The 25,786-nt window shown below is 45.2% G+C and overlaps 1 protein-coding gene across 3 annotated transcripts in view; it reads left to right on the forward strand.

The window, feature by feature from the left end:
• The window catches only part of LOC126109889 (uncharacterized), a 287,852-nt gene that overhangs the window by 123,697 nt on the left and 138,369 nt on the right, over positions 1-25,786 (forward strand). For all 3 annotated transcript variants that reach the window (XM_049914976.1, XM_049914977.1, XM_049914978.1), the window contains exons 3-4: positions 1,577-1,717; positions 21,882-22,028. In XM_049914976.1, coding sequence (XP_049770933.1) covers positions 1,675-1,717; positions 21,882-22,028 — 190 coding nt within the window. In that variant the 5' untranslated portion in view covers positions 1,577-1,674. The remainder of the gene's footprint in view (positions 1-1,576; positions 1,718-21,881; positions 22,029-25,786) is intronic.

Raw genomic sequence — 25,786 nt, forward strand, 5'->3', positions numbered from 1 at the left:
TCGCACAATCAGCTTAACAGCTCATGCATCGAAGCTGCTTACAAGAATAATATACAGAAGAATGGAAAAGAAAATTGAGAATGCGCTAGGTGACGATCAGTTTGGCTTTAGGAAAAGTAAAGGGACGAGAGAGGCAATTCTGACGTTACGGCTAATAATGGAAGCAAGGCTAAAGAAAAATCAAGACACTTTCATAGGATTTGTCGACCTGGAAAAAGCGTTCGACAATATAAAATGGTGCAAGCTGTTCGAGATTCTGAAAAAAGTAGGGGTAAGCTATAGGGAGCGACGGGTCATATACAATATGTACAACAACCAAGAGGGAATAATAAGAGTGGACGATCAAGAACGAAGTGTTCGTATTAAGAAGGGTGTAAGACAAGGCTGTAGCCTTTCGCCCCTGCTCTTCAATCTGTATATCGAGCAAGCAATGATGGAAATAAAACAAAGGTTCAGGAGTAGAATTAAAATACAAGGTGAAAGGATATCAATGATACGATTCGCTGATGACATTGCTATCCTGAGTGAAAGTGAAGAAGAATTAAATGATCAGCTGAACGGAATGAACAGTCTAATGAGTACAGAGTATGGTTTGAGAGTAAATCGGAGAAAGACGAGGGTAATGAGAAGTAGTAGAAATGAGAACAGCGAGAAACTTAACATCAGGATTGATGGTCACGAAGTCAATGAAGTTAAGGAATTCTGCTACCTAGGCAGTAAAATAACCAATGACGGACGGAGTAAGGAGGACATCAAAAGCAGACTCACTATGGTAAAAAAGGCATTTCTGGCCAAGAGAAGTCTACTAATATCAAATATCGGCCTTAATTTGAGGAAGAAATTTCTGAGGATGTACGTCTGGAGTACAGCATTGTATGGTAGTGAAACATGCACTGTGAGAAAACCGGAACAGAAGAGAGTCGAAGCATTTGAGATGTGGTGCTATAGACGAATGTTGAAAATTAGGTGGACCGATAAGGTAAGGAATGAGGAGGTTCTGCGCAGAATCGGAGAGGAAAGGAATATGTGGAAAACACTGATAAGGAGAAGGGACAGGATGATAGGACATCTACTAAGACATGAGGGAATGACTTCCATGGTACTAGAGGGAGCTGTAGAGGGCAAAAACTGTAGAGGAAGACAGAGATTGGAAGACGTGAAGCAAATAATTGAGGACGTAGGTTGCAAGTGCTACTCTGAGATGAAGAGGTTAGCACAGGAAAGGAAATCGTGGCGGGCCGCATCAAACCAGTAGACTGATGACCAAAAAAAAAAAAAAGACTCTTGTCTTACTCACAGTAGAGTCTCCAAAAGGCCACAGTCAACATTTAGAAAGCTGTGCTGCACTTTATTCCGTTTTTAAGCGAAATTCAATGTAAATTCTTTGACCTATCTTTTTCATAAGTAAAAATTCGTCGAGCATTCGAAAACAAGTATAACTTTTTTGACTCCGACAAATAAGATACTTTTGACATTGTGTACCCTTGCATTAAATGGCCGACATTATTGTGTTTGTGTGTGTGTGTGTGTGTGTGTGTGTTGTGCCAGCCGCAGCCTGCTTTCTCTGGTGTTCCAGCGGCCGCGTGGAACGACTCGTGCGACTTCAGCGAGCAGTGCCTGGCCACCACGGAGAAGACGGTCTGCAGGGCGGGCCGCTGCGTCTGCCAGTACCAGATGCTCGCCGACCGGCAGGCCGACGGCTCCACCAAGTGCCTGGGTGAGTAGCGCGGCGCGGCCGCGCCGTGGCGCACTCCGTCTCCAGCACCGCCAGTACGAGGTGCATTCAAGTTCTAAGGCCTCCGATATTCTTTCTAATTAACTACTCACCCGAAATCGATGAAACTGGCGTTACTTCTCGACGTAATCGCCCTGCAGACGTACACATTTTGCACAACGCTGACGCCATGATTCCGTGGCGGCGGCGAAGGCTTCTTTAGGAGTCTGTTTTGACCACTGGAAAATCGCTGAGGCAATAGCAGCACGGCTGGTGAATGTGCGACCACGGAGAGTGTCTTTCATTGTTGGAAAAAGCCAAAAGTCACTAGGAGCCAGGTCATGAGGAATCACTTCAAAGTTGTTATCACGAAGAAACTGTTGCGTAACGTTAGCTCGATGTGCGGGTGCGTTGTCTCGGTGAAAGAGCACACGCGCAGCCCTTCCCGGACGTTTTTGTTGCAGTGCAGGAAGGAATTTGTTCTTCAAAACATTTTCGTAGCATGCACCTGTTACCGTAGTGCCCTTTGCAACGCTATGGGTAAGGATTACGCCCTCGCTGTCCCAGAACACGGACACCATCATTTTTTCAGCACTGGCGGTTACCGGAAATTTCATTGGTGGCGGTGAATCTGTGTGCTTCCATTGAGCTGAGTGGCGCTTTGTTTCTGGATTAAAAAATGGCATCCACGTCTCATCCATTGTCACAACCGACGAAAAGAAAGTCCCATTCGTGCTGTCGTTGCGCGTCAACATTGCTTGGCAACATGCCACATGGGCTGGCATGTGGTCGTCTGTCAGCATTCGTGGCACCCACCTGGATGACACTTTTCGCATTTTCAGGTCGTCATGCAGGATTGTGTTAACAGAACCCACAGAAATGCCAACTCTGGAGGCGATCTGTTCAACAGTCATTCGGCGATCCCCTAAAACAATTCTCTCCACTTTCTCGATCGTGTCGTCAGACCAGCTTGGGCGAGCCCGAGGTTGTTTCGGTTTGTTGTCACACGATGCTCTGCCTTCATTACACTGTCGCACCCACGAACGCACTTTCGACACATCCATAACTCCATCACCACATGTCTCCTTCAACTGTCCATGAATTTCAAATGGTTTCACACCACGCAAATTCAGAAAACGAATGATTGCACGCTGTTCAAGTAAGGAAAACGTCGCCATGTTAAGTATTTAAAACAGTTCTCATTCTCGCCGCTGGCGGTAAAATTCCATCTGCCGTACGGTGCTGCCATCTCTGGGACGTAGTGACAATGAATGCGGCCTAATTTTAAAACAATGCGCATGTTTCTATCTCTTTCCAGTCCGGAGAGAAAAAAATCGGAGGCCTTAGAACTTGAATGCACCTTGTACAGACAACATGAGCCGTGTACCTCCATCCTGGTGCAATGACCGGATCTGTTCGGCTATCAGACCTCCTCCGTCTATTAGCCGCTGCTCATGCATGGTTTTTTACATATTTGGGCGTATTTAGTTACATCTCTGAACCGTCAAAGCGAGTGTGTCTGTGATACAATATCCACAGTCAACGTTTCCCTTCTGGAGTTCTGGGAACCGGGGTGACGTAAAACTTTTTTTGATGTGTGTAAAATCAAAAATATGGCTTTCTCACTCGTCTGACCTTCTTTGCCTGCGTTTCGTTCCTAGTCCATTGCAGGTGGAAACATTTCTGCATGTCTTTCTTGCATTCACAGTGCCAGATTTGCACCTCGTGCCCGATATTGGAACTTTCTTTTTTTTTTTAATTCGGCGTAAATCGATTCCGCATTAAGGCATTAGAATATCTGCCGAGTTTCGCTGCCAGACGATAATTAAGAGTCCACAATGGACCTCCGTGAGTAGGTGCACTTTAATTATAACCGTACAGTACGTGAAGCACTTTAGTAAATCTAGAACTCTGAAAGCGAATGACTCATTTATAGTAGCGCTGTATACTCGAGTTCGCTGTACTGCCGTAGGACTGAATGGTAGACTTTGGCAGCGTCGTAGGACGCCCCCCTTCCTTTCGTGCGCGACTCGGCTGAGCTGGAGTGACCACTTACTCGAGCAGCAGCGGTAACGACCCCTTCCCCTTGGCTGCGCATAATCGCGAAAATGCGTCCGTGCCGTGGGCGACGTTTGCGAGGCACGCGATCACGCTACTTGACGTGGCGCTGGTGCTGTCGGCGAGGGAACTGTTGATCGATGGACGCGGATCAAATCTGTGGAATGTTGTATTATAGTAAAATATCGTTTTTTTAATTTGTCTTCGCCGGCATCGCTTTGACTTGTAACAATTCTGTGGCACTCAAAGGGAACCTCCCCATCGCACCCCCCCTCAGATTTAGTTATAAGTTGGCACAGTGGATAGGCCTTGAAAAACTGAACACAGATCAATCGAGAAAACAGGAAGAAGTTGTGTGGAAGTATGAAAAAATAAGCAAAATATACAAACTGAGTAGTCCATGTGCAACATATGGAACATCAAGTGTGTGTTCAGGAGCGCCGTGGTCCCGTGGTTAGCGTGAGTGGCTGCGGAATGAGAGGTCCTTGGTTCAAGTCTTCCCTCGAGTGAAAAGTTTACTTTCTTTATTTTCGCAAAGTTATGATCTGTCCGTTCGTTCATTGACGTCTCTGTTCACTATAATAAGTTTAGTGTCTGTGTTTTGGGACCGCACCGAAAAACCGTGCGATTAGTAGACGAAAGGACGTCCCTCTCCAATGGAAACCGAAAACATTTGATCCCTAGGTCATAGGTCCTCCACAGGAAAATACATCTGATATATTCTATACGACACTGGTGACGGTATGTGCGTCACATGACAGGAATATGTTGTCGACCCACCGAACTTGTACACTTGGTGAATGGGTAAAAGGATTATTCTACCTTGCCCAATTTAGGTTTTCTTGTGGATGTGATAATCACTCCCAAAAAGTGATGAAAACATAAGAGTTTGTCACATAAATTGAAAATAAAAAATCAAACTTTACACTCAAGGGAAGACTTGAACCAAGTACCTCTTGTTCCGCAGCTGCTCACGCTAACCATGGGGCCACGGCGCTCGCGAGCTTAAACTATCCTTGATGTTGCCAATCTTGCGCATGGACTACTCTGTTTGGATATTTTGCTTATTTTTTCATAGTTCCACACAACTTCTTCCTGTTTTCTCTATTGATCTGTGTTCAGTTTTTCAAGGCCTATCCACTGTGCCAACTTATAACTAAATCTGAGGAGGGTGTGATGGGGAGGTTCCCTTGTCAGAAAAATTCTTAAGTTCGGACTGTTGTGTACATAGTTCCGCGTAGTCAGCGCGTACACAACTTTCCCACTAGAGCGCGCCCCGCTAAGCACAACAGCGCAGGCGCAGCGCTCGTCCGTCTCCGCTCTACGAGATGGCGCTGCCATAGAGACAGACCAAATTCTGCTTCCGCCGATCCGCGTATTAATATGTCACGCAGCCAATGAGATTGCTGCTAACGTAGAACCTTTTCTCCTCGCGGATCACACTCGCGCAGTGATACCTGAACGCTCGATGTATTATAACGAGTGTACAGACCTCCGATTAGTCAGTCTGCATTAGTCTGCATTAGTCTATAGTCAAGTTTCAGTCTGCGCCTAATAAGATTATCATATTCCTGTACATAGTCATGAAGATAAATGAGTAGACACTTTGTCAAGTATCTGAGATATGTGAGAATAAGATTAACGTACCAAGACCAAAGGAACTTCAGATTGTCAATTGTAAACCGCCACCAGAATCAAGTTACGTAATATCTATGTTTTTTATTATTTTAATAAATGTGTGTGAAAATTAATCAAGTTCTGTTTAAAGATGGTCACCGTCAATCTGCTACTCTAAGCGTGCAAGTGGCATTTCTATCGTCTGACCTAACGGCAGAAGATAAACACGCCACGATAAGACCACGAGACATATTGCTGACAATCGCCTACTTCGTTAGAGCGACAAGTCAAATAATCTGATGGTGTGTGTGTACCGAAGGTCTTACAGTACGCACACCACACGGACAGTCCACAAGAAACAGCGTTTACAGTCTCCTCTTGACATTCAACTGCCTGCTAACATATCTTTTGTGTTTACACCTGATCCTTGGATCACGCTCGCAACATCTTGCTATGACGTAGAAGACGTCCACAAAATGGCTTCATGGTAGCCATTTATGAGTAACCATCCAGGCCTCCATGCGCTGTTGCCATTTTTCGGGGTGCACTCAGCCTCGTGATGCCAATTGAGGAGCTACTCGACCGAACAGTAGCGGCTTCGGTCAAGAATACCATCACAACGACCGGGAGAGCGGTGTGCTGACCCCACGCCCCTCCTATCCGCATCCTCCTCTGAGGATGACACGGCGGTCGGATGGTCCCGGTAGGCCACCCGTGGCCTGAAGACGGAGTGGTAGCCATTTATATAACTAATTTCTTGATTCTTGAGCTACAGAAAAATTTGATGAATGTACCACAACAAAGTAAATATCATTTATTGAGAAATACATCTACAGGGTAGAAGGAGTTCTCGAGCGGAAATGATTTCAATTTCCTTTAAAACTTTCGTTACCTGCCAGCACCTTTAATGAACAACGGAGTAAGTGTAACCTACTGCATATTACAAGGCGAAAATCCCCATTAATGTATGAGTACAAAATAAATGGTTCAAATGGCTCTTAGTACTATGGGACTTAACAACTGAGGTCATCAGTCCCCTAGAACTTAGAAATACTTAAACCTAATTAACCTAAGGACATCACACACATCCATGCCCGAGACAGGATTCGAACCTGCGACCGTAGCGGTCGCGCGGTTCCAGACTGAAGCGCCTAGAACCGCTCGGCCACTCCGGACGGCACAGAATAAATGCCCAGTCTTTGCAAGCGGTAACGTCCGTCAAGTATCTGGGTGTGACTATTCGAAATGATCTCAAATGGAATGATCAGATTACACAAGTAACAGGTAAGGCGTACTATAGATTGCGGTTTATTGGTATAATCCTGAAGTGATGCAGTCCTTCAACAAAGGAAATGGCTTATAATACGTTATTTCGTCCAGTCTTGGAGTATTGTTCGTCTGTATGGGACCCTTACCAGTTGGGTCTTATTCAAGAGATTGAGAAGGTCCAAAGAAGAGCGGCAAGATTCGTAACTGGTACATTTAGCCATCGCGAGAGCGTTAAAAAACTCATAGAAAGTTTGAAGTGGGACACACTTGCAGATAGACGGCGCGCTAAACGGAAGAGGCTGCTCACTAAATTCAAAAATCCAATCTTCACCGAGGATGTTGAGCATGTATTATTACCACCAACTTTCAAATCGCGCAATGATCACCATTCAGAGATAAGGGAAATTAGAGCTCGTACTGAGGCGTTCAGACAGTCGTTTTTCCCTCGCGCGATCTGCGAGTGGAACCGGGGGGGGGGGGGGGGGGATATGACTTTGGCGCGAATTGTGACCTCCGCCACACACCGCTTGGTGGCTAGCGGAGTATATATGTAGATGTAGGAAGTGGTCAAATATTTTTATAGCTACATACTTCATTCCTTTCCGTGCAAGAGTAAGGTAAAATTGTGGACAATGCAGGCAGATTTTGTTCCTAGTGGTATATTTGTGAAAGGTACTATTATCATCAAATTGTGGTTCAAATGGCTCTGTGCACCATGGGACTTAACATCTGAGGTCATCAGTCCCCTATAACTTAAAACTACTTAAACCTAGCTAACCTAAGGACATTACACACACCCATGCCCGAGGCAGGATTCGAACCTGCGACCGTAGTCATCAAATTGTGCCCGATCATTCACAACAAATCTTAACAAGAGAGTAAACGTACACGGTCAGTCGTAACTACCTGTTGAGTCTCAGAAGACGACTTGCGCGAGAACTACAAGGCATACGGAAAAATGGCACTGACAAGGAATCGTATCAATTCCAGGCACCCCGACAGGGAAACGTCTCTAACTTGAAGTCATGTCTTAAGGAGAAAAGAAAGTGCACTGGCAGGACAGCAGTCCCAGCCATCGATCCCGCGTGAAATTTTGGGCCACAGTTCTGAATGTTGAAATGTGTGTGAATTCCTAAGGGACAAAACTGCTGAGGTCATTGGTCACTAGACTGAAACTACCTTAAAGTAACTTATGCTGAGAACAACACACACACACCCATGTGCGAGGGAGGACTCGAACCTTCTGCGGGAGGAGCCGTGCAATTCGTAACATGGCGCCTCTAACCGACCGGCCACTCCGCGCGACCTACAGCCCTGATACGAAAGTACAGCTTTTAAACTTTTGCGCTCAGGTTGTTTGTTACTCTCTCTGGTCCTCTGCAGCCGCCTAATCCCCCGAGCGTGGAACACCTGTTTGTATTCCTTGGAAACGGACAACGTAACACGTAGAACAGATTTCTCCAAACTCTTTCACTCTTTGGCATTGATTATAAGTAACGCGCAAGTAGTTGCACGATCCTCGAATGCAACACGATTTTTGAGTAGAATTTCAAAAAATTAGAATCCATAGGGCAATATTGGCAATTCTTTTGCAGTATTCAACCCCTCATTACCTTCAGAGTAAATCCAACAAACGGTATATGGACGAAGTTTTCTTTTGTTTATTTCTTTCATTTACCAATTTCATTTGAAATTTTGCTTCTAGGAATTCTGAAACGTATAATTCAAAAGTCTGAGGCAGTCCTAGAATTTTTCAGTCATTTTTTCGATGTACATTTATTATTGCAGAATAATAGCAACAGAAAACAGAAACATCAGTTATTTCAGAAACCGGTTATTTTGAGCGATTTTAACAGTCGTGTTGTTAGATGGGAGATGGAAAAAACCAGTATAACCGAAAACCAGTCGTTTCAGCGATAACCACCATCCGTAGTGGAGCGACAGCAATATAACACTCTTACGATGCTCTGTTGTATTGGCCGGTGCAACACGGAGTGCTGGTTGGCCAGTTTACATTTGGTGCATTTTGGGTCACACAACATGTCGAATTTGTCTTGTATGATACACGTAGAGCGAAATTTCAAGCCATCTGAAGTGCCTAAAAAGACGGTTTTTATTGCATGAAGCATCTCTGTTGTTAATTTGTCACTAAATCTCTTATTTTTCACATAAAAAATTAAAAACCATGTTTTCGGATTCGCCCGTGTTCGTTACGCAGTCTTTCTGAGTCGGTCTTTTAGGATATTATTCGGTAAAATAATTGGCAACCAATACTGTACAATCGCAATAAAGTCTTGAGATGTTGAATTGACTCTTTTATTAGGACATGTTAAGCGTTTCGGGATTACACCCACCTTCAGACATCACAAACTTCAACTTAATAACATATGTTATTCGACACTTTCTATGAGTTGCCAAGTCTGTACGCCTGGTTGGTTAGGAAGGAGTTGAAATTTGTTATGTCTGAAGATGGGTGTAATCCCGAAACGCGTAACATGTTCTAATAAAAGAGTCAATTGAACATGTCAAGACTTTATTGCAACTGTACAGCATTGGTTGCCAATTATTAACACAAAAATCATCGCAGGCCTCAGACGGGATTTTATGTCCTGTATATCATTATTCGGTAAAATAAACTTAGTTTCTGCCGTCGTATAGCCTGACATCACAGTTTGATAACGAACTGATTTTCTTTCCGCTGCTGCCCGTAGTTATTGTGACACTTTGAAATTAAGTAAAACACAGAGCATATTTTGAAAAGTCTTCAGTAAAATACGTATTCGCTGACCAGTTTACGTTTGGGGCATTATGGGTCGTAACATATCAAAATTGTTTTCAACGCTGGAAAGAGAGCACTACCTGCTTCCAGTCCTCAGTAAATACACTCATGGAAATTGAAATAAGAACACCGTGAATTCATTGTCCCAGGAAGGGGAAACTTTATTGACACATTCCTGGGGTCAGATACATGATCACACTGACAGAACCACAGGCACATAGACACAGGCAACAGAGCATGCACAATGTCGGCACTAGTACAGTGTATATCCACATTTCGCAGCAATGCAGGCTGCTATTCTCCCATGGAGACGATTGTAGAGATGCTGGATGTAGTCCTGTGGAACGGCTTGCCATGCCATTTCCACCTGGCGCCTCAGTTGGACCAGTGTTCGTGCTGGACGTGCAGACCGCGTGAGACGACGCTTCATCCAGTCCCAAACATGCTCAATGGGGGACAGATCCGGAGATCTTGCTGGACAGGGTAGTTGACTTACACCTTCTAGAGCACGTTGGGTGGCACGGGATACATGCGGACGTGCATTGTCCTGTTGGAACAGCAAGTTCCCTTGCCGGTCTAGGAATGGTAGAACGATGGGTTCGATGACGGTTTGGATGTACCGTGCACTATTCAGTGTCCCCTCGACGATCAACAGTGGTGTACGGCCAGTGTAGGAGATCGCTCCCCACACCGTGATGCCGGGTGTTGGCCCTGTGTGCCTCGGTCGTATGCAGTCCTGATTGTGGCACTCACCTGCACGGCGCCAAACACGCATACGACCATCATTGGCACCAAAGCAGAAGCGACTCTCATCGCTGAAGACGACACGTCTCCATTCGTCCCTCCATTCACGCCTGTCGCGACACCACTGGAGGCGGGCTGCACGATGTTGGGGCGTGAGCGGAAGACGGCCTAACGGTGTGCGGGACCGTAGCCCAGCTTCATGGAGACGGTTGCGAATTGTCCTCGCCGATACCCCAGGAGCAACAGTGTCCCTAATTTGCTGGGAAGTGGCGGTGCGGTCCCCTACGGCACTGCGTAGGATCCTACGGTCTTGGCGTGCATCCGTGCGTCGCTGCGGTCCGGTCCCATGCCGACGGGCACGTGCACCTTCCGCCGACCACTGGCGACAACATCGATGTACTGTGGAGACCTCACGCCCCACGTGTTGAGCAATTCGGCGGTACGTCCACCCGGCCTCCCGCATGCCCACTATACGCCCTCGCTCAAAGTCCGTCAACTGCACATACGGTTCACGTCCACGCTGTCGCGGCATGCTACCAGTGTTAAAGACTGCGATGGAGCTCCGTATGCCACGGCAAACTGGCTGACACTGACGGCGGCGGTGCACAAATGCTGCGCAGCTAGCGCCATTCGACGGCCAACACCGCGGTTCCTGGTGTGTCCGCTGTGCCGCGCGTGTGATCATTGCTTGTACAGCCCTCTCGCAGTGTCCGGAGCAAGTATGGTGGGTCTGACACACCGGTGTCAATGTGTTCTTTTTTCCATTTCCAGGAGTGTACGTGTCATATTCGTAAGTCGTTTGCAGTGAGGGCGGCAGCGACGCGTCACGTCGAGGCTCTTGCTGCTGCCTTCTGTGTATTTTTACTCGTACTTCTGTCGCCGCTGAGGGAACACGAGTGTCGGACTTTTCCTGCGACATATAGTGCTGCCTCAGTGAGAACCGTGGCTAGGAAGATTTACGGCACTGCGGCTGAGTGGAGTAGCGGTAGAGAACTCCAATGACCTCGATAGGTGCTGCAGCTTTTTTGGTGCAGCCAATCTAGTCAACAATGCAGGAAATGTATTCACGGTTGCGAATATGCACCACCTTCGGCTGTAAATTGGTATGACAACAATGAAAATTTGTGACGGATCGGGACTCGAACCCCGTATTTCCCACTTTATGCGTCTTAACAGCTTCGGCCATCCGTGCACGAATCATGGCCAGACCCAAACTTCAATACGTCGTCGTCCATGTGTCACAACCTGCACTCGTTACGTATATTCCCTTGCAGGAACATACACTCCTGGAAATTGAAATAAGAACACCGTGAATTCATTGTCCCAGGAAGGGGAAACTTTATTGACACATTCCTGGGGTCAGATACATCACATGATCACACTGACAGAACCACAGGCACATAGACACAGGCAACAGAGCATGCACAATGTCGGCACTAGTACAGTGTATATCCACCTTTCACAGCAATGCAGGCTGCTATTCTCCCATGGAGACGATCGTAGAGATGCTGGATGTAGTCCTGTGGAACGGCTTGCCATGCCATTTTCACCTGGCGCCTCAGTTGGACCAGCGTTCGTGCTGGACGTGCAGACCGCGTGAGACGACGCTTCATCCAGTCCCAAACATGCTCAATGGGGGACATATCCGGAGATCTTGGTGGCCAGGGTAGTTGACTTACACCTTCTAGAGCACGTTGGGTGGCACGGGATACATGCGGACGTGCATTGTCCTGTTGGAACAGCAAGTTCCCTTGCCGGTCTAGGAATGGTAGAACGATGGGTTTGATGACGGTTTGGATGTACCGTGCACTATTCAGTGTCCCCTCGACGATCACCAGTGGTGTACGGCCAGTGTAGGAGGTCGCTCCCCACACCATGATGCCAGGTGTTGGCCCTGTGTGCCTCGGTCGTATGCAGTCCTGATTGTGGCGCTCACCTGCACGGCGCCAAACACGCATACGACCATCATTGGCACCAAGGCAGAAGCGACTCTCATCGCTGAAGACGACACGTCTCCATTCGTCCCTCCATTCACGCCTGTCGCGACACCACTGGAGGCGGGCTGCACGATGTTGGGGCGTGAGCGGAAGACGGCCTAACGGTGTGCGGGACCGTAGCCCAGCTTCATGGAGACGGTTGCGAATGGTCCTCGCCGATACCCCAGGAGCAAGTGTCCCTAATTTGCTGGGAAGTGGCGGTGCGGTCCCCTACGGCACTGCGTAGGATCCTACGGTCTTGGCGTGCATCCGTGCGTCGCTGCGGTCCGGTCCCAGGTCGACGGGCACGTGCACCTTCCGCCGACCACTGGCGACAACATCGATGTACTGTGGAGACCTCACGCCCCACGTGTTGAGCAATTCGGCGGTACGTCCACCCGGCCTCCCGCATGCCCACTATACGCCCTCGCTCAAAGTCCGTCAACTCCACATACGGTTCACGTCCACGCTGTCGCGGCATGCTACCAGTGTTAAAGACTGCGATGGAGCTCCGTATGCCACGGCAAACTGGCTGACACTGACGGCGGCGGTGCACAAATGCTGCGCAGCTAGCGCCTTTCGACGGCCAACACCGCGGTTCCTGGTGTGTCTGCTGTGCCGTCCGTGTGATCATTGCTTGTGCAGCCCTCTCGCAGTGTCCGGAGCAAGTATGGTGGGTCTGACACACCGGTGTCAATGTGTTCTTTTTTCCATTTCCAGGAGTGTATTTATTTGAGTCGAGGGTACAGTCTGGAACAGCGCGACCGCTAGGGTCGCAGATTCGAATCCTGCCTCGGGCATGGATGTGTGTGATGACCTTAGGTTAGTTAGGCCTCAGTAGTTTTAAGCTCTAGGGGACTGATGACCTCAGATGTTAAGTCCCATAGTGCTCAGAGCCATTTGAACCATTTGAGTCGAAGGCCCGGTATTGGCGAATAAATAGGAAATAGCAGTGCTTGTGTAAATATTAAGTATGCATGCATGCATATTCGAATGAACATTGCATCGTACCTCTTCGTAACACAGGCACTGCTACTGCGGAGTCAGCAATAGTCCGCAGACGTCATCGTGTTCAGCTTGACTACATCCTCGCAAACAAAAGCAAACGTAACACACAGAATAAGAGATCACAAAAATGTTGTATACACACTACTGGCCATTACAATTACTACACCACGGAGATGTCGTGCTACAGATGCGAAATTTAACCGACAGGAAGAAGATGCTGTGGTATGCAAATGACCAGCTTTTCAGAGCATTCAAGGTTGGCGCCGGTGGCGACACCTACAACGTGCTGACACGAGGAAAGTTTCCAACCGATTTCTCATACACAGACAGCAGTTGACCGGCGTTGCCTGGTGAAACGTTGTTGTGGTGCCTCGTGTGAGGAGGAGAAACGCGTACCATCACGTTTCCGACTTTGATAATGGTCGGATTGTAGCCTATCGCGATTGCGGTTTATCGTATCGCGACATTGCTGCTCGCGTTGGTCGAGATCCAATGACTGTTAGCAGAATATGGAACCGTGGCTACGGTTACCCTTGACGCTGCATCACGGACAGGAGCGCCTGCGATGGTGTACTCAACGACGAACCTGGGTGCACGAATGACAAAACGTCATTTTTTCGGATGAATCCAGGTTCTGTTTACAGCATCGTGATGGTCGCATCCGTGTTTGGCGATATCGCGGTGAACGAACATTGGAAGCGTGTATTCGTCACCGCCATAATGGCGTATCACCCGGCGTGATGGTATGGGGTGCCATTCGTTACAAGTCTCGCTCACCTCTTGTTCGCATTGACGGCACTTTGAACAGTGGACGTTACATCTCAGATGTGTTACGACCCGTGGCTCTACCCTTCATTCGATCCCTGCGAAACCCTACATTTCAGTAGGATAATGCACGACCGCATGTTGCAGGTCCTGTACGGGCCTTTCTGGATACAGAAAATGTTCAACGGCTGCCCTGACCAGCACATACTCCAGATCCCTCACCAATTGAAAACGTCTGGTCAATGGTGGCCCAGCAACTGGCTCGTCACAATACGCCAGTCGCTACTCTTGAACTGTGGTATCGTGTTGAAGCTGCACGGGCGGCTGTACCTGTACACGCCACCCAACCTCTGTTTGACTCAATGCCCAGGCGTATCGAGGCCGTTATTACGACCAGAGGTGCTTGTTCTGGGTACTGATTTCTCAGGGTCTATGCACCCAAATTGCGTGAAAATGTAATCACATGTCAGTTCTAGTATAATATATTTGTCCAATGAATACCTGATTATCATCTGCATTTCTTCTTGGTGTAACAATTTTAATGGCCAGTAGTGTAACTGTGTTTTCAAATCTTTTAAACATTTACTTCCGGCAGGCAAGGCGCCATAACTCTTCTCACAGTAAGCCAGTACACCTCCGATTCTTTAAATAATCGAACTCTCATGCATAAAACAAGTTCAATCGTCTGATTACTTTATAAATTAGTTAATCTCACAATTTTTGACGTTGAGCATATAAACGAGAATAAGTGTAGTAAAGGTTTGACATTATATTTACATTTTTATTAGAAGTCGCTAATTACGCTCATTATCAAACACTTGATGAGTACAGTCGAGGAAATTTCCTCACCACTTTAAGCAAAAGCTAGTTTCTCACGTATCGCCATGTTTATGACGTCATATCTCCTGAACCGTGTGTTGTAATATAATTTTGCGCGTACATTCAGCGGTGTTTGTGAATATTGTCTGCATAATGTGAAGCGCAGGGAACTAGTAGTATGGAAGTAATAAATTAAAACGTCATGCCGGATCAGAGGTCTTATCACTTTTGCGACGTACCCCGTTCTTAACGGGGTAAGGCAAGTTCAGATCGAGCTTAAATAGCAAATCCCGTCTTTTCTTATTGGTTGTTGCAGAGCGGTAATTATTTACGACAGGCAGCCCAAGACTGCTCGGGTTGTGGCAAGGAAAGCCACGTACACTCACAGAGCGTCCAAAGGAGGATAATTCAAGTACGGACGGGCGAAGCTGTGCCCATACCCACGACAGCATCCACGCCTCTTACTACAAAATGTATTAGGCGATAAACTTTTCTTCTTTCGCCGGCCGTGTTGGTCGTGCGGTTCTAGGCGCTTCAGTCCGGAACCGCGTGACTGCTACGGTCGCAGGTTCGAATCCTGCCACGGGCATGGATGTGTGTGCTTAGGTTAGTTAGGTTTAAGTAGCTCTAAGTTCTAGGGGACTGATGACCTAAGATGTTAAGCCCCATAGTGATCAGATCAGAGCCATTTCAGCCATTTTTTTTTCTCCTTTCCTTGTTTTGTGGGTGTGTCAACGAGAAATACATTCATGAAGGTTTGAAATTATGTGTAAAGTCTGTTGGGAGTCGCTAAGCGCTCTCCATTCTCAAATACTAGATGACTACAAAAAAAAAATGGTTCAAATGGCTCTGAGCACTATGGGACTTAATTTCTGAGGTCATAGGTCCCCTAGAACTTAGAACTTCTTAAACCTAACTAAGCTAAGGACATCACACACATCCATGCCCGGACACTGGACTCGCATTCGGGAGGACGACGGTTCAATCCCGCGTCCGGCCATCCTGATTTAGGTTTTCCGTGATTTCCCTAAATCACTCCAGGCAAATGCCGGGATGGTTCCTCTGAAAGGGCACGGCCGACTTCCTTCCCAATCCTTCCCTAATCCGATGAGACCGATGACCACGCTGTCTGGTCTCCTTCCCCAAACCAACCAACCATCCATGCCCGAGGCAAGATTCGAACTTGCGACCGCAGCGGTCGCGCGGTTCGAGACTGTAGCGTCTAGAACCGCTCGGCCACTTCAGCCGGCACTAGATGAATACAACGTCGTTAATTTGCCTCTAGGCGTACATAGAGTTTCTAGCTGGAATAACAGTCTTGTTGTGTCGAGCCTTTAACGTATGATTGTATCTCTCGATGATCAGATCCCGATAGCGTTTTAAATTTTTAAATTCGAGCAGTAATTGTATGAAATATTGAGAATCAAATATTTGTTGCCCCTCGAAGCTGTTAGATAGGCTACTGGCAACTGGGACCCTGAACTATGAATTGTGAACCGGTTTCGCGTTTAGTAGACGGGAGTTAGTATTTGCCAACGCTAGTATGGGCCATTCGGTGTTCCTTGCGTTCGCTGCAAAACAGCGGACACATGCAGTGCTTGGAAAAAAGCGTAGACATCAATCCCCCTTTGTCAGCACTTGAGAGATGTGGCTGTTGAGTTTCTGTCGCAAGTAAGTTTAATTTGTTTTTCAGTGTCGAATCTGATGAACGGTATAATTTTCAGCATCGGTTTACAGTTTTAAAGATAAGAAGTAGCATTATCATACATATATTAAGATGTAAGTATTTTAATGTAGATTACACGCTAAGAACAAAATTCCACTCCCTCAAGCCGGTTTCTGTTTCTGCCATGTTTTAATGCGCAATGTCAGCAGGGTAGTATGGGCTATACCAAAGTCGACTGGTATAAGAATATTTTTGTTTTATTTTTTTAGAGCACGATGCCGTGGTTGGAGAAGACACGTGCAGATTAGGGTCGATGGGAGTGGTCGGAGACTGCTATGCGGCAAGCGGTACCAAGTGTTTTAGAAGGCGAAACGACCGAAACGGCTGCTGCCGATCGGTTTAATGTTCCTAGAACTACACTCCAAACGAGGTCAAAATCGTTTAAGGAAATCAGTAGACGACTCTGACACCTCAGATCTTAAATCAACATTTGGAGAAAACTACGAAAAAATGCTGCTGGCTAAGACTGAGTTTCAAAAGATGGTTCGCGATTTAGCAGAAGATTTAACAGATCAAAGAAATTGACAAGTAAAAAGTTCTGTTAGAACTATAGCAAGAAGTGCCCAGAAAGCCTCACTCCACAAGTTTAATCTTTCTTCAGGTTCCATCAACCACAACCTGAAAGATTAGTAGGAAACCTACCATCACAGATATGATAATACCGGGCAGTTCTCAGCACACAGTGACCCATAACCACTCTGCCTTCCATTCAATGATACATCACCTACTATCCATCCCCATGAATAAAGACGTCTTCTAAATGGAAGTAAGTGCAATCAAATACCATCAAACAATTCTCTCTATGTCCGTTTTTTCAGAGATGGTTGTGGGACTTCGCTGTCCGCTATAGGGTGTCAAATCAAACACCTTTCAGGCGTCAAATTTACGAACTTACCTTGTTTGCCTACCAGTTTCGGTGATTTACTACGCCATCTTCGGACTCCTAACTGACGTGTAGGAAGATTCCACCTCGGTTCTGATCAGTCGGCAGTGATGGTTAAAGTGACTGCTATAGCAGGCGGAAATCTACAGATACCAGTATCTGAATGCTGGCCCCTATTTTGACCAGAACCGAGGTGAAATCTTCGTACACGTCGGTCAGGGGCCTGAAGATGGCGCAGTAAATCGCCCAAACTTACAGTCAAATAAAATAAGTTTGGAAATTAGACGGCTGAAAGGTGTCTGGTTTGACATCCAGCAGCAAACAATGACTATCCTCCTAACTTTGTGGACTCTACAATTCATAAAAAGCAGAAGCAACTGGTTCGAAATGGTTCAAATGGCTCTGAGCACTATGGGACTTAACATCCGAGGTCATCAGTCCCCTAGAACTTAGAACTACTTAAACCTAACTAACCTAAAGACATCACACACAACCATGACCGAGGCAAGATTCGAACCTGCGACCGTAGCGGTCGCGCGGTTCCAGACTGAAGCGCCTAGAACCGCTCGGCCTCATCGGCCGGCAGCAACAACTGGTGCTTTCTCTTCTTTACCCTGTCCTTGATCCATCACCTCAAGAACGCAATAAACGGTGCACAACTGCATGCTTAGGAAAAGTCTCAGTGGGCTCTCCAGGAACGTAAAAACGTCATTTTATGTGCACGTCAGTGTTGGATACTTTTTCCTCAGTGGTAAAGACAGCACTTCAGCTTTGGAAAAGAGTGGAATATATAAAATTATCTGTAATTGAGGAAAACTCTATATGGGTCAGTCTCACATGGCAATATGTACTCGCTTGAAGGAACACCACAGAAGCTGGTAATTTAGAAAATAACGCTCTACTTTTGCAGACCAACAGCTTAAAGAAGGCCACAGTTACAAGGTGAAACATGAAGTATTACATCACATCCAGAAAGGAAGGAAGATGAGCTATCTCGAAACAATGGAAATTAGTTATGTCCATTAACTCAAGTGTCGTGCTGAGTGACCAGACGCAGTTCCCTTACTCACCACTTCTGTCTGCAGATGCTACTCATAACTCCACCCAGCCCATGCTGTAAATTGCGCCTCTTACTCACATGCCCCATTTCCTTTATTTCAGTTACAATAATTTCCCTCGTTCTATCAAAAACAATTTTTACTTTGTGTAATCACAGCAGTTTCGCTCGCCTGGTTAATATGACTATTATATATTATCTGCTTGTAATTTAGGGCCGCGCGGGATTAGCCGAGCGGTCTAGGGCGCTGAAGTCATGGACAGTGCGGCTGATCCCGGCGGAGGTTCGAGTCCTCCCTCGGGCATGGATGTGTGTTTGTCCTTAGGATAATTTACGTTAAGTAGTGTGTTAGCTTAGGGACTGATGACCTTAGCAGTTAAGTCCCATAACAATTCACACACATTTGAACATTTGTAATTTGGGACCTTTAAAATACCTCACTAAAGTTTACTGTTCAATTATTTTCTTCTGTGCACGACTGTTGTAATTTGTGTACAGTTTATCAGTTAATGCGTCAAATATTTTATCTTAGTTATATAATCCTTACATCGCATTTACGCTGAAATAATCTCTCATGTTTTATTTCTAACTCTAACATTAACGTTTTTCATCGCCGTAAATGGAGATACTCTGTAGATGCACTAGTTTAAATTCATTGATCCAACAAAATTTCACTGCATCACATACGTATCTTTGTACCTGATGTAGGTGTAACAGCCGAAAACCGGTTCGTGTAAGAAATAATAAATATTGTAGAATATTTCACCAGTGTTGTGTGTGTTTCGTTCACAACTTTTTTTTATCATCTTGCACTTTTGATATATAAGCAGGTTGATTTGTTTCTGAACAACAGAAATATCTCTCTTATTTAAAAACGTATATTTTGTTGTGCGGCCCATACTGGCCAACACTTTTCTTAAGTATTTGGAACTGTAAGATTTAGAGAATTTTTTTCTTGCTGTGTGTCGTTTGAGTTAGAAATATTTTTTCACTACTTACACCAAACAAATGTAGAAATAAGTGGTTTAAGCAGTTACTCCTTATTTCAAAAAAACTACAAAAGTTTTACATCAATTTCGGGTTGGGTTGTTTGAGAGATGAGACCAGACAGCGAGGTCATCGGTCTAATCGGATTAGGGATGGATGAAGAAGGAAGTCAGCCGTGCCCTTTCAAAGGAATCATCCCGGCATTTGTCTAGAGCCTTTTAGGGAAATCACGGAAAACCCAAATCAGGATGGCCGGACGCGGGATTGAACCGTCAACCTCCCGAACGCGAGTACAGTGTGCTGACCACAGAGCATCAATTTCGGTTCCAATGATGCATACTAACAGCCGTTCTCCTTATACTCTTCAGCCATGTTGCCTTGATATTTATTGGAACCACAACAGATATTCGGCGACCTTCTTGAAACTCACCGCTCAACGAAGCACGAGCGCAATTAAAATCCGCAAATCAGTCGTGAACGATCTTTTCTGAGGGGGAATGATTACCAGAAATTTAACGAGGCGAAAATCCTAAAAAGAGAGCATAAAACGATAATGTAAGGAGAAATTTTCGTCTTATGTCAAAGCGGTAAGTGGATCAAAACAAAATGTCCAGACACTCTGTGACCAAAATGGTACTGAAACAGAGGATGACAAACTAAAGGCCGAAATACTAAATGTCTTTTTCCAAAGCTGTTTCACAGAGGAAGACTGCACTGTAGTTCCTTCTCTAGATTTTCGCACAGACGACAATATGGTAGATATCTAAATAGACGACAGAGGGATAAAGAAACAATTACAATCGCTCATTAGAGGAAAGGCCGCTGGACCTGATGGGATACCAGTTCGATTTTACACAGCGTACGCGAAGGAACTTGCCCCTCTTCTTGCAGCGGTGTACCGTAGGTCTCTATAAGAGCGTAGCGTTCCAAAGGATTGGAAAAGGGCACAGGTCATCCCCGTTTTCAAGAAGGGACGTCGAACAGATGTGCAGAACTATAGACCTATATCAATACGTCTATCAATTGTAGAATTTTGGCACACGTATTATGTTCGAGTATAATGACTTTTCTGGAGACTAGTAATCTACTCTGTAGGAATCAGCATGGGTTTCGAAAAATACGATCGTGTGAAACCCAACTCGCGCTATTCGTCCACGAGACTCAGAGGGCCATAGACACGGCGTCCCAGGTAGATGCCGTGTTTCTTGACTTCCGCAAGGCGTTCGATACATTTCCCCACATTCGTTTAACGAACAAAGTAAGAGCATATGGACTATCAGACCAATTGTTTGATTGGATTGAAGAGTTCCTAGATAACAGAACGCAGCATGTCATTCTCGATGGAGAGAAGTCTTCCGAAGTAAGAGTGATTTCAGGTGTGCCGCAGGAGAGTGTCGTAGGACCGTTGCTATTCACAATATACATAAATGACCTTGTGGATGATATCGAAAGTTCACTGAGGCTTTTTGCGGATGATGCTGTGATATATCGAGAGGTTGGAACAATGGAAAATTGTACTGAAATGCAGGAGGATCTGCAGCGAATTGACGCATGGTGCAGGGAATGGCAACTGAATCTCAATGTAGACAAGTGTAATGTACTGCGAATACATAGAAAGAAAGATCCCTTATCATTTAGCTACAATATAGCAGATCAGCAACTGGAAGCAGTTAATTCCATAAATTACATGGGAGTAGGCATTAGGAGTGATTTAAAATGGACTGATCACATAAAGTTGATCGTCGGTGAAGCAGATACCAGACTGAGATTCATTGGAAGAATCCTAAGGAAATGCAATCCGAAAACAAAGGAAGTAGGTTACAGTACGCTTGTTCGCCCAGTGCTTGAATACTGCGCAGCAGTGTGGGATCCGTACCAGATAGGGTTGATAGAATAGATAGAGAAGATCCAACGGAGAGCAGCGCGCTTCGTTACAGGATCATTTAGTAATCGCGAAAGCGTTACGGAGATGACAGATAAACCTCCAGTGGAAGGCTCTGCAGGAGAGACGCTCAGTAGCTCGGTACGGGCTTTTGTTGAAGTTTCGAGAACATACCTTCGCCGAGGAGTCAAGCAGTATATTCCTCCCTCCTACGTATATCTCGCGAAGAGACCATGAGGATAAAATCAGAGAGATTAGAGCCCACACAGAGGCATACCGACAATCCTTCTTTCCACGAACAATACGAGACTGGACTAGAAGGAAGAACTGATAGAGGTACTGAAGGTACCCTCCGCCACACACCGTCAGGTGGCTTGCGGAGTATGGATGTAGATGTTGATGTAATTTTAATTTTTTACAACACTTTCTTTAAACTCTCACTGTAAAACGGACTACTCGGTCACTTTAAGAGTTTCCACAATTTTTAAATAGTAAACGAAATGATGTTACATGAAAATAGTGCCTCCTATCGCTGTTTCCCAGAATTTGAAGAAGCGATCACATAAATGGCAGTGGATGTTGACTGACACGTTGCAGGTGGCGAGCTGAAGTACGGCGACCGCTGCGACGACTCCAGCCAGTGCGGCTTCGACCACGGCATCTGTGAGAAGCAGAGCGGCAAGCAGCTGTGCCTCTGCCAGCCGGACTACCCCGTCACCAACCACATCAACATGTGCGGAAAGCGTGAGTACTAGCTGCCCTGTCTGAACAGTTACGCCTCACTTTTTAAAAGTAGGCAGTCGCCCGACTCATTTGACGCTGCCCTCCATACTTTTCCTGTCCTGTGCTGATGTTTCCATCTCCTAAAGTGCGCGTCATTTACGACGGCGGCTGAGTTTAAGTTCGTTCTGCTCATCTGACGTCACAAAACACAGTCAGCCAATGAACAGAGAACGACGTTGCCAGAGCTCGACTGCAGTGCAGAGCACGGACGAGTGTCTTCAGTTTTAGAAACGTTCAGTCACAAATAAAGTAACTGAAGAAAAGCAATGTCTCGACAGCAGACTTTCTATAAAAGAAAGTTTGGAAAAAGCATTCTTTATACCAACTGCTTCATATTCTATTAATTAATTAAAGCAAACAAGCAATAAGCCACCTAATTCAGGCGATAGCAAGGAAATTCATTCTCACTAACCGCTTCTTTGCAATAAAGAACAATGGTAATTGTTTATTTCCTATTGTACTTCGACGAAACGTAATTCATAGTCATACCAACAGTGTTTGTCGGTATTTTGCGTGATTGTTTCATGTCCTCCAGGGTTTCTGTTCAATGACCAGCTGCGTTAGCCTAGTGGTTAAGGTGGTTGGCTGCTGAGCAAAACTATCTGAGTTCAAACCATGATGAAGCGTAAGGAGAGTAGCGACACACCCTTCTGGATCCTGTATGAAACACTTTTTTTTCGTTTTCCCCATATGCATTACCTCGGTGTAGGAACGTGCCGAGATATTGTTTTCTTTTTCTCAGAGCACGATGCGGTGCTAGATACATTTATTTTTGTTGTGGTATAAAGTAAAACCACATTAAGAATGTATTACAAACAGTAAATAAAAATAAATAAATAAATAATAATTCCCACAAAAGATTTCCCCTTCCCATCCCTGATTCCTTGATGGACGAGGGGGACACTGCGACCAGGCCTCGGGTTACGACCCCTGATCGCTCTGCCTTCCCCGCCCTCCCCCACCTCCTTTAAAAAAATTTTAAAAAAATAAAAAAGAATAAAAATAAAAAAGTCCTCCCTCGAGCGAAAAATTTACTTTCTTTATTTAAAAAAATGCGGAACGGGAGGTCCTTGGATTAAAAAAAAAACCTTGTTTGGTGCTTAATATTTTCTTTATTTAAAAACAATGTCGAAGGGTCTTACTTCATGAATTTTATTCGTTTGAATATAATTTCTTTTAAATTTCTAGTGCCAACTAAAATCGACCATACGAAAAGTACACACTGTGGACTTTTACCTCTGAAAACTCTTCAAAATTTCGTGCAATGCTTTACTACATTTAATGCTGCACAATAACTGCGTTGAACATAGAAACAAAATTAAGTCATTTATGGGGGGAAGGTATCAGTCACGAAGATGTGTAAAAATCACATTTTTGGGCCAAATAGTTTTTGTGAAATCGAATGATTAAAGTGTGTCAAAGCAGTGGGAATACCATGTGTCTGCACAGGCGAGCAGTGCAGTGACGGCAAAATCGCGCACAGCGCGGAATGCGGGGAGCACGTCTCTGAAGCAGCGAAAGGGTTAATGCGGCCGTGGTGGCTTTATTTCATAAACTGCGCGCTCCCCCCTGAACGTAAGTTTGCGAACTATACTATGGCGCTGCTTCTGTTGACGCGTGCATCTGGCAACGCAGCAATCTCCCGCGTCTGGGCGGCCATGCGCGAGCCGCCAAGATAAAAGAATTGAACTATAACAATGCTCATTTACACCATCCTTAAAGCGCGCAGCAAGGAGAGCGCTAAAGTGAACGGGACAAGCCTCCAACAGTACGATGCGTCACAAAACACTCGTCGGGAGACCCAGTTGCACGCACTGAGAGTAGCCTTTCATGGAGTTACAGTACGCTTGTTCGCCCACTGCTTGAATACTGCTCAGCAGTGTGGGATCCGTACCAGATAGGGTTGATAGAAGACATAGAGAAGATCCAAAGATAGTAACTTTACAGAAGCTCTCCTGCGAAAAAGTTTGGAAGGTAGGAGACGAGATACTGGCAGAAGTAAAGCTGTGAGGACCGGCCGTGAGTCGTGCTTCGGTAGCTCAGATGGTAGAGCACTTGCCCGCGAAAGGCAAAGGTCCCGAGTTCGAGTCTCGGTCGGGAACACAGTTTTAATCTGCCAGGAAGTTTCGAAACCGGCAATGCTTGCTTTTTCTGTGGCCGCTGCATTATACCGTGACAATAAGCAACACGAAAACAAGATGGTCACTACGAGCGAAAAAACATGCACGAGCACACGAGAGGAGAGAAGAAGGGTGACATTTTTTAGAAAATAACTTCTTTTAGAGGACGAACAGTCTTCACGAAATTAACTGGGGGTCTTGTGCAACAGAAATTGACGCAGCAGGACAGCGTCATGAGAAATTACTTCTTCTGAGAAGTGGTCGGCTACGCTAAAGGTACGTTTATATGGACCGTAGTTTAGATTAGATTAGATTAGTTTTTCATTCCATAGATCCGTTCTGAGGAGATCCTCCTGGATGTTGAACATGTCATTTTTTTTTGAGCTGAGATAACAATACTAATAATATGAGTATATACAATACATCATTTGTTTCTATTAAAAAATTCGTCAATGAAGTAGAAGGAGTTGGCCACTAGTAAGTCTTTCAGGCTCCTTTTAAACTGATCTTTATTTGTAACTAAATTTTTTATGTTTGCTGGCAAATTTTTGAAGATGAGTGTTTCTGAATAGTGGACCCCTTTTTGAACTAAAGTAAGTGCTTTTGAGTCCTTGTGCAGATCATTTTTGTTCCTGGTATTGTATGTATGAACTGAGCTGTTTGTTGGAAAAAAGAGATATATTATTTAGGACAAATTTCATTAAGGAGTAAATATACTGAGAGGCAGTAGTTAGTATACCCAGTTCTTTGAAGAGGTTTCTACATGACGTCCGTGAATTTACTCCGCAAATAATACGTATTACACGCTTTTGGACTCTGAAGAGTTTTGTTTGACTTGAAAAGTTACCCCAAAATATTATACCATATGACATTATGGAATGGAAGCAGGCAAAGTATGCAAGCTTTTTCATTTTTATGTCGCCTATGTCAGCTAACACTCGAATTGAAAATACAGATTTGTTAAGGCGTTTCTGCAGTTCTGTGGTGTGCTCCTCAAAACTGAATTTATTATCAAGTTGTAATCCCAGGAATTTAAGACTCTCAACCTCTTCTATCTGCTCTTCTTCATACTTTGTGCATATGCTGGGTGGAAACCTCTTACAGGTTCTGAACTGCATATAGTGAGTCTTTTCGAAATTTAATGTCAGTGAGTTGGCTTTAAACCATTTATTAATATCCATGAAAATATCATTAGCAGATCTTTCTAGAACTACACTCGACATACTATTTATTGCAATACTTGTGGCATCTGCAAACAAAACGAACTCTGCTTCTGGCAGTGTAACTGATGAGAGATCATTAATGTACACAAGAAAAAGCAATGGCCCTAAGATGGATCCTTGTGGGACACCACATGTAATTTCTTCCCATTCTGATGATGACTGATGACTTAATTCACTAGTCCCTTGCACTGACACCCTTTGTTTTCTGTTAGCGAGGTATGACTTGAACCATTTTGCAACACTGCCCATGACACCATAGAATTCTAATTTATTTAAAAGGATGTTGTGGTTCACACAATCAAATGCCTTTGACAGATCACAGAAAATACCTGCTGCTTGTAATCTGGTATTTAATGAATTAAGTACATTCTCACTG

Source organism: Schistocerca cancellata, chromosome 12 (genome assembly GCF_023864275.1).
Source record: "Schistocerca cancellata isolate TAMUIC-IGC-003103 chromosome 12, iqSchCanc2.1, whole genome shotgun sequence".
NCBI lineage: Eukaryota > Metazoa > Arthropoda > Insecta > Orthoptera > Acrididae > Schistocerca > Schistocerca cancellata.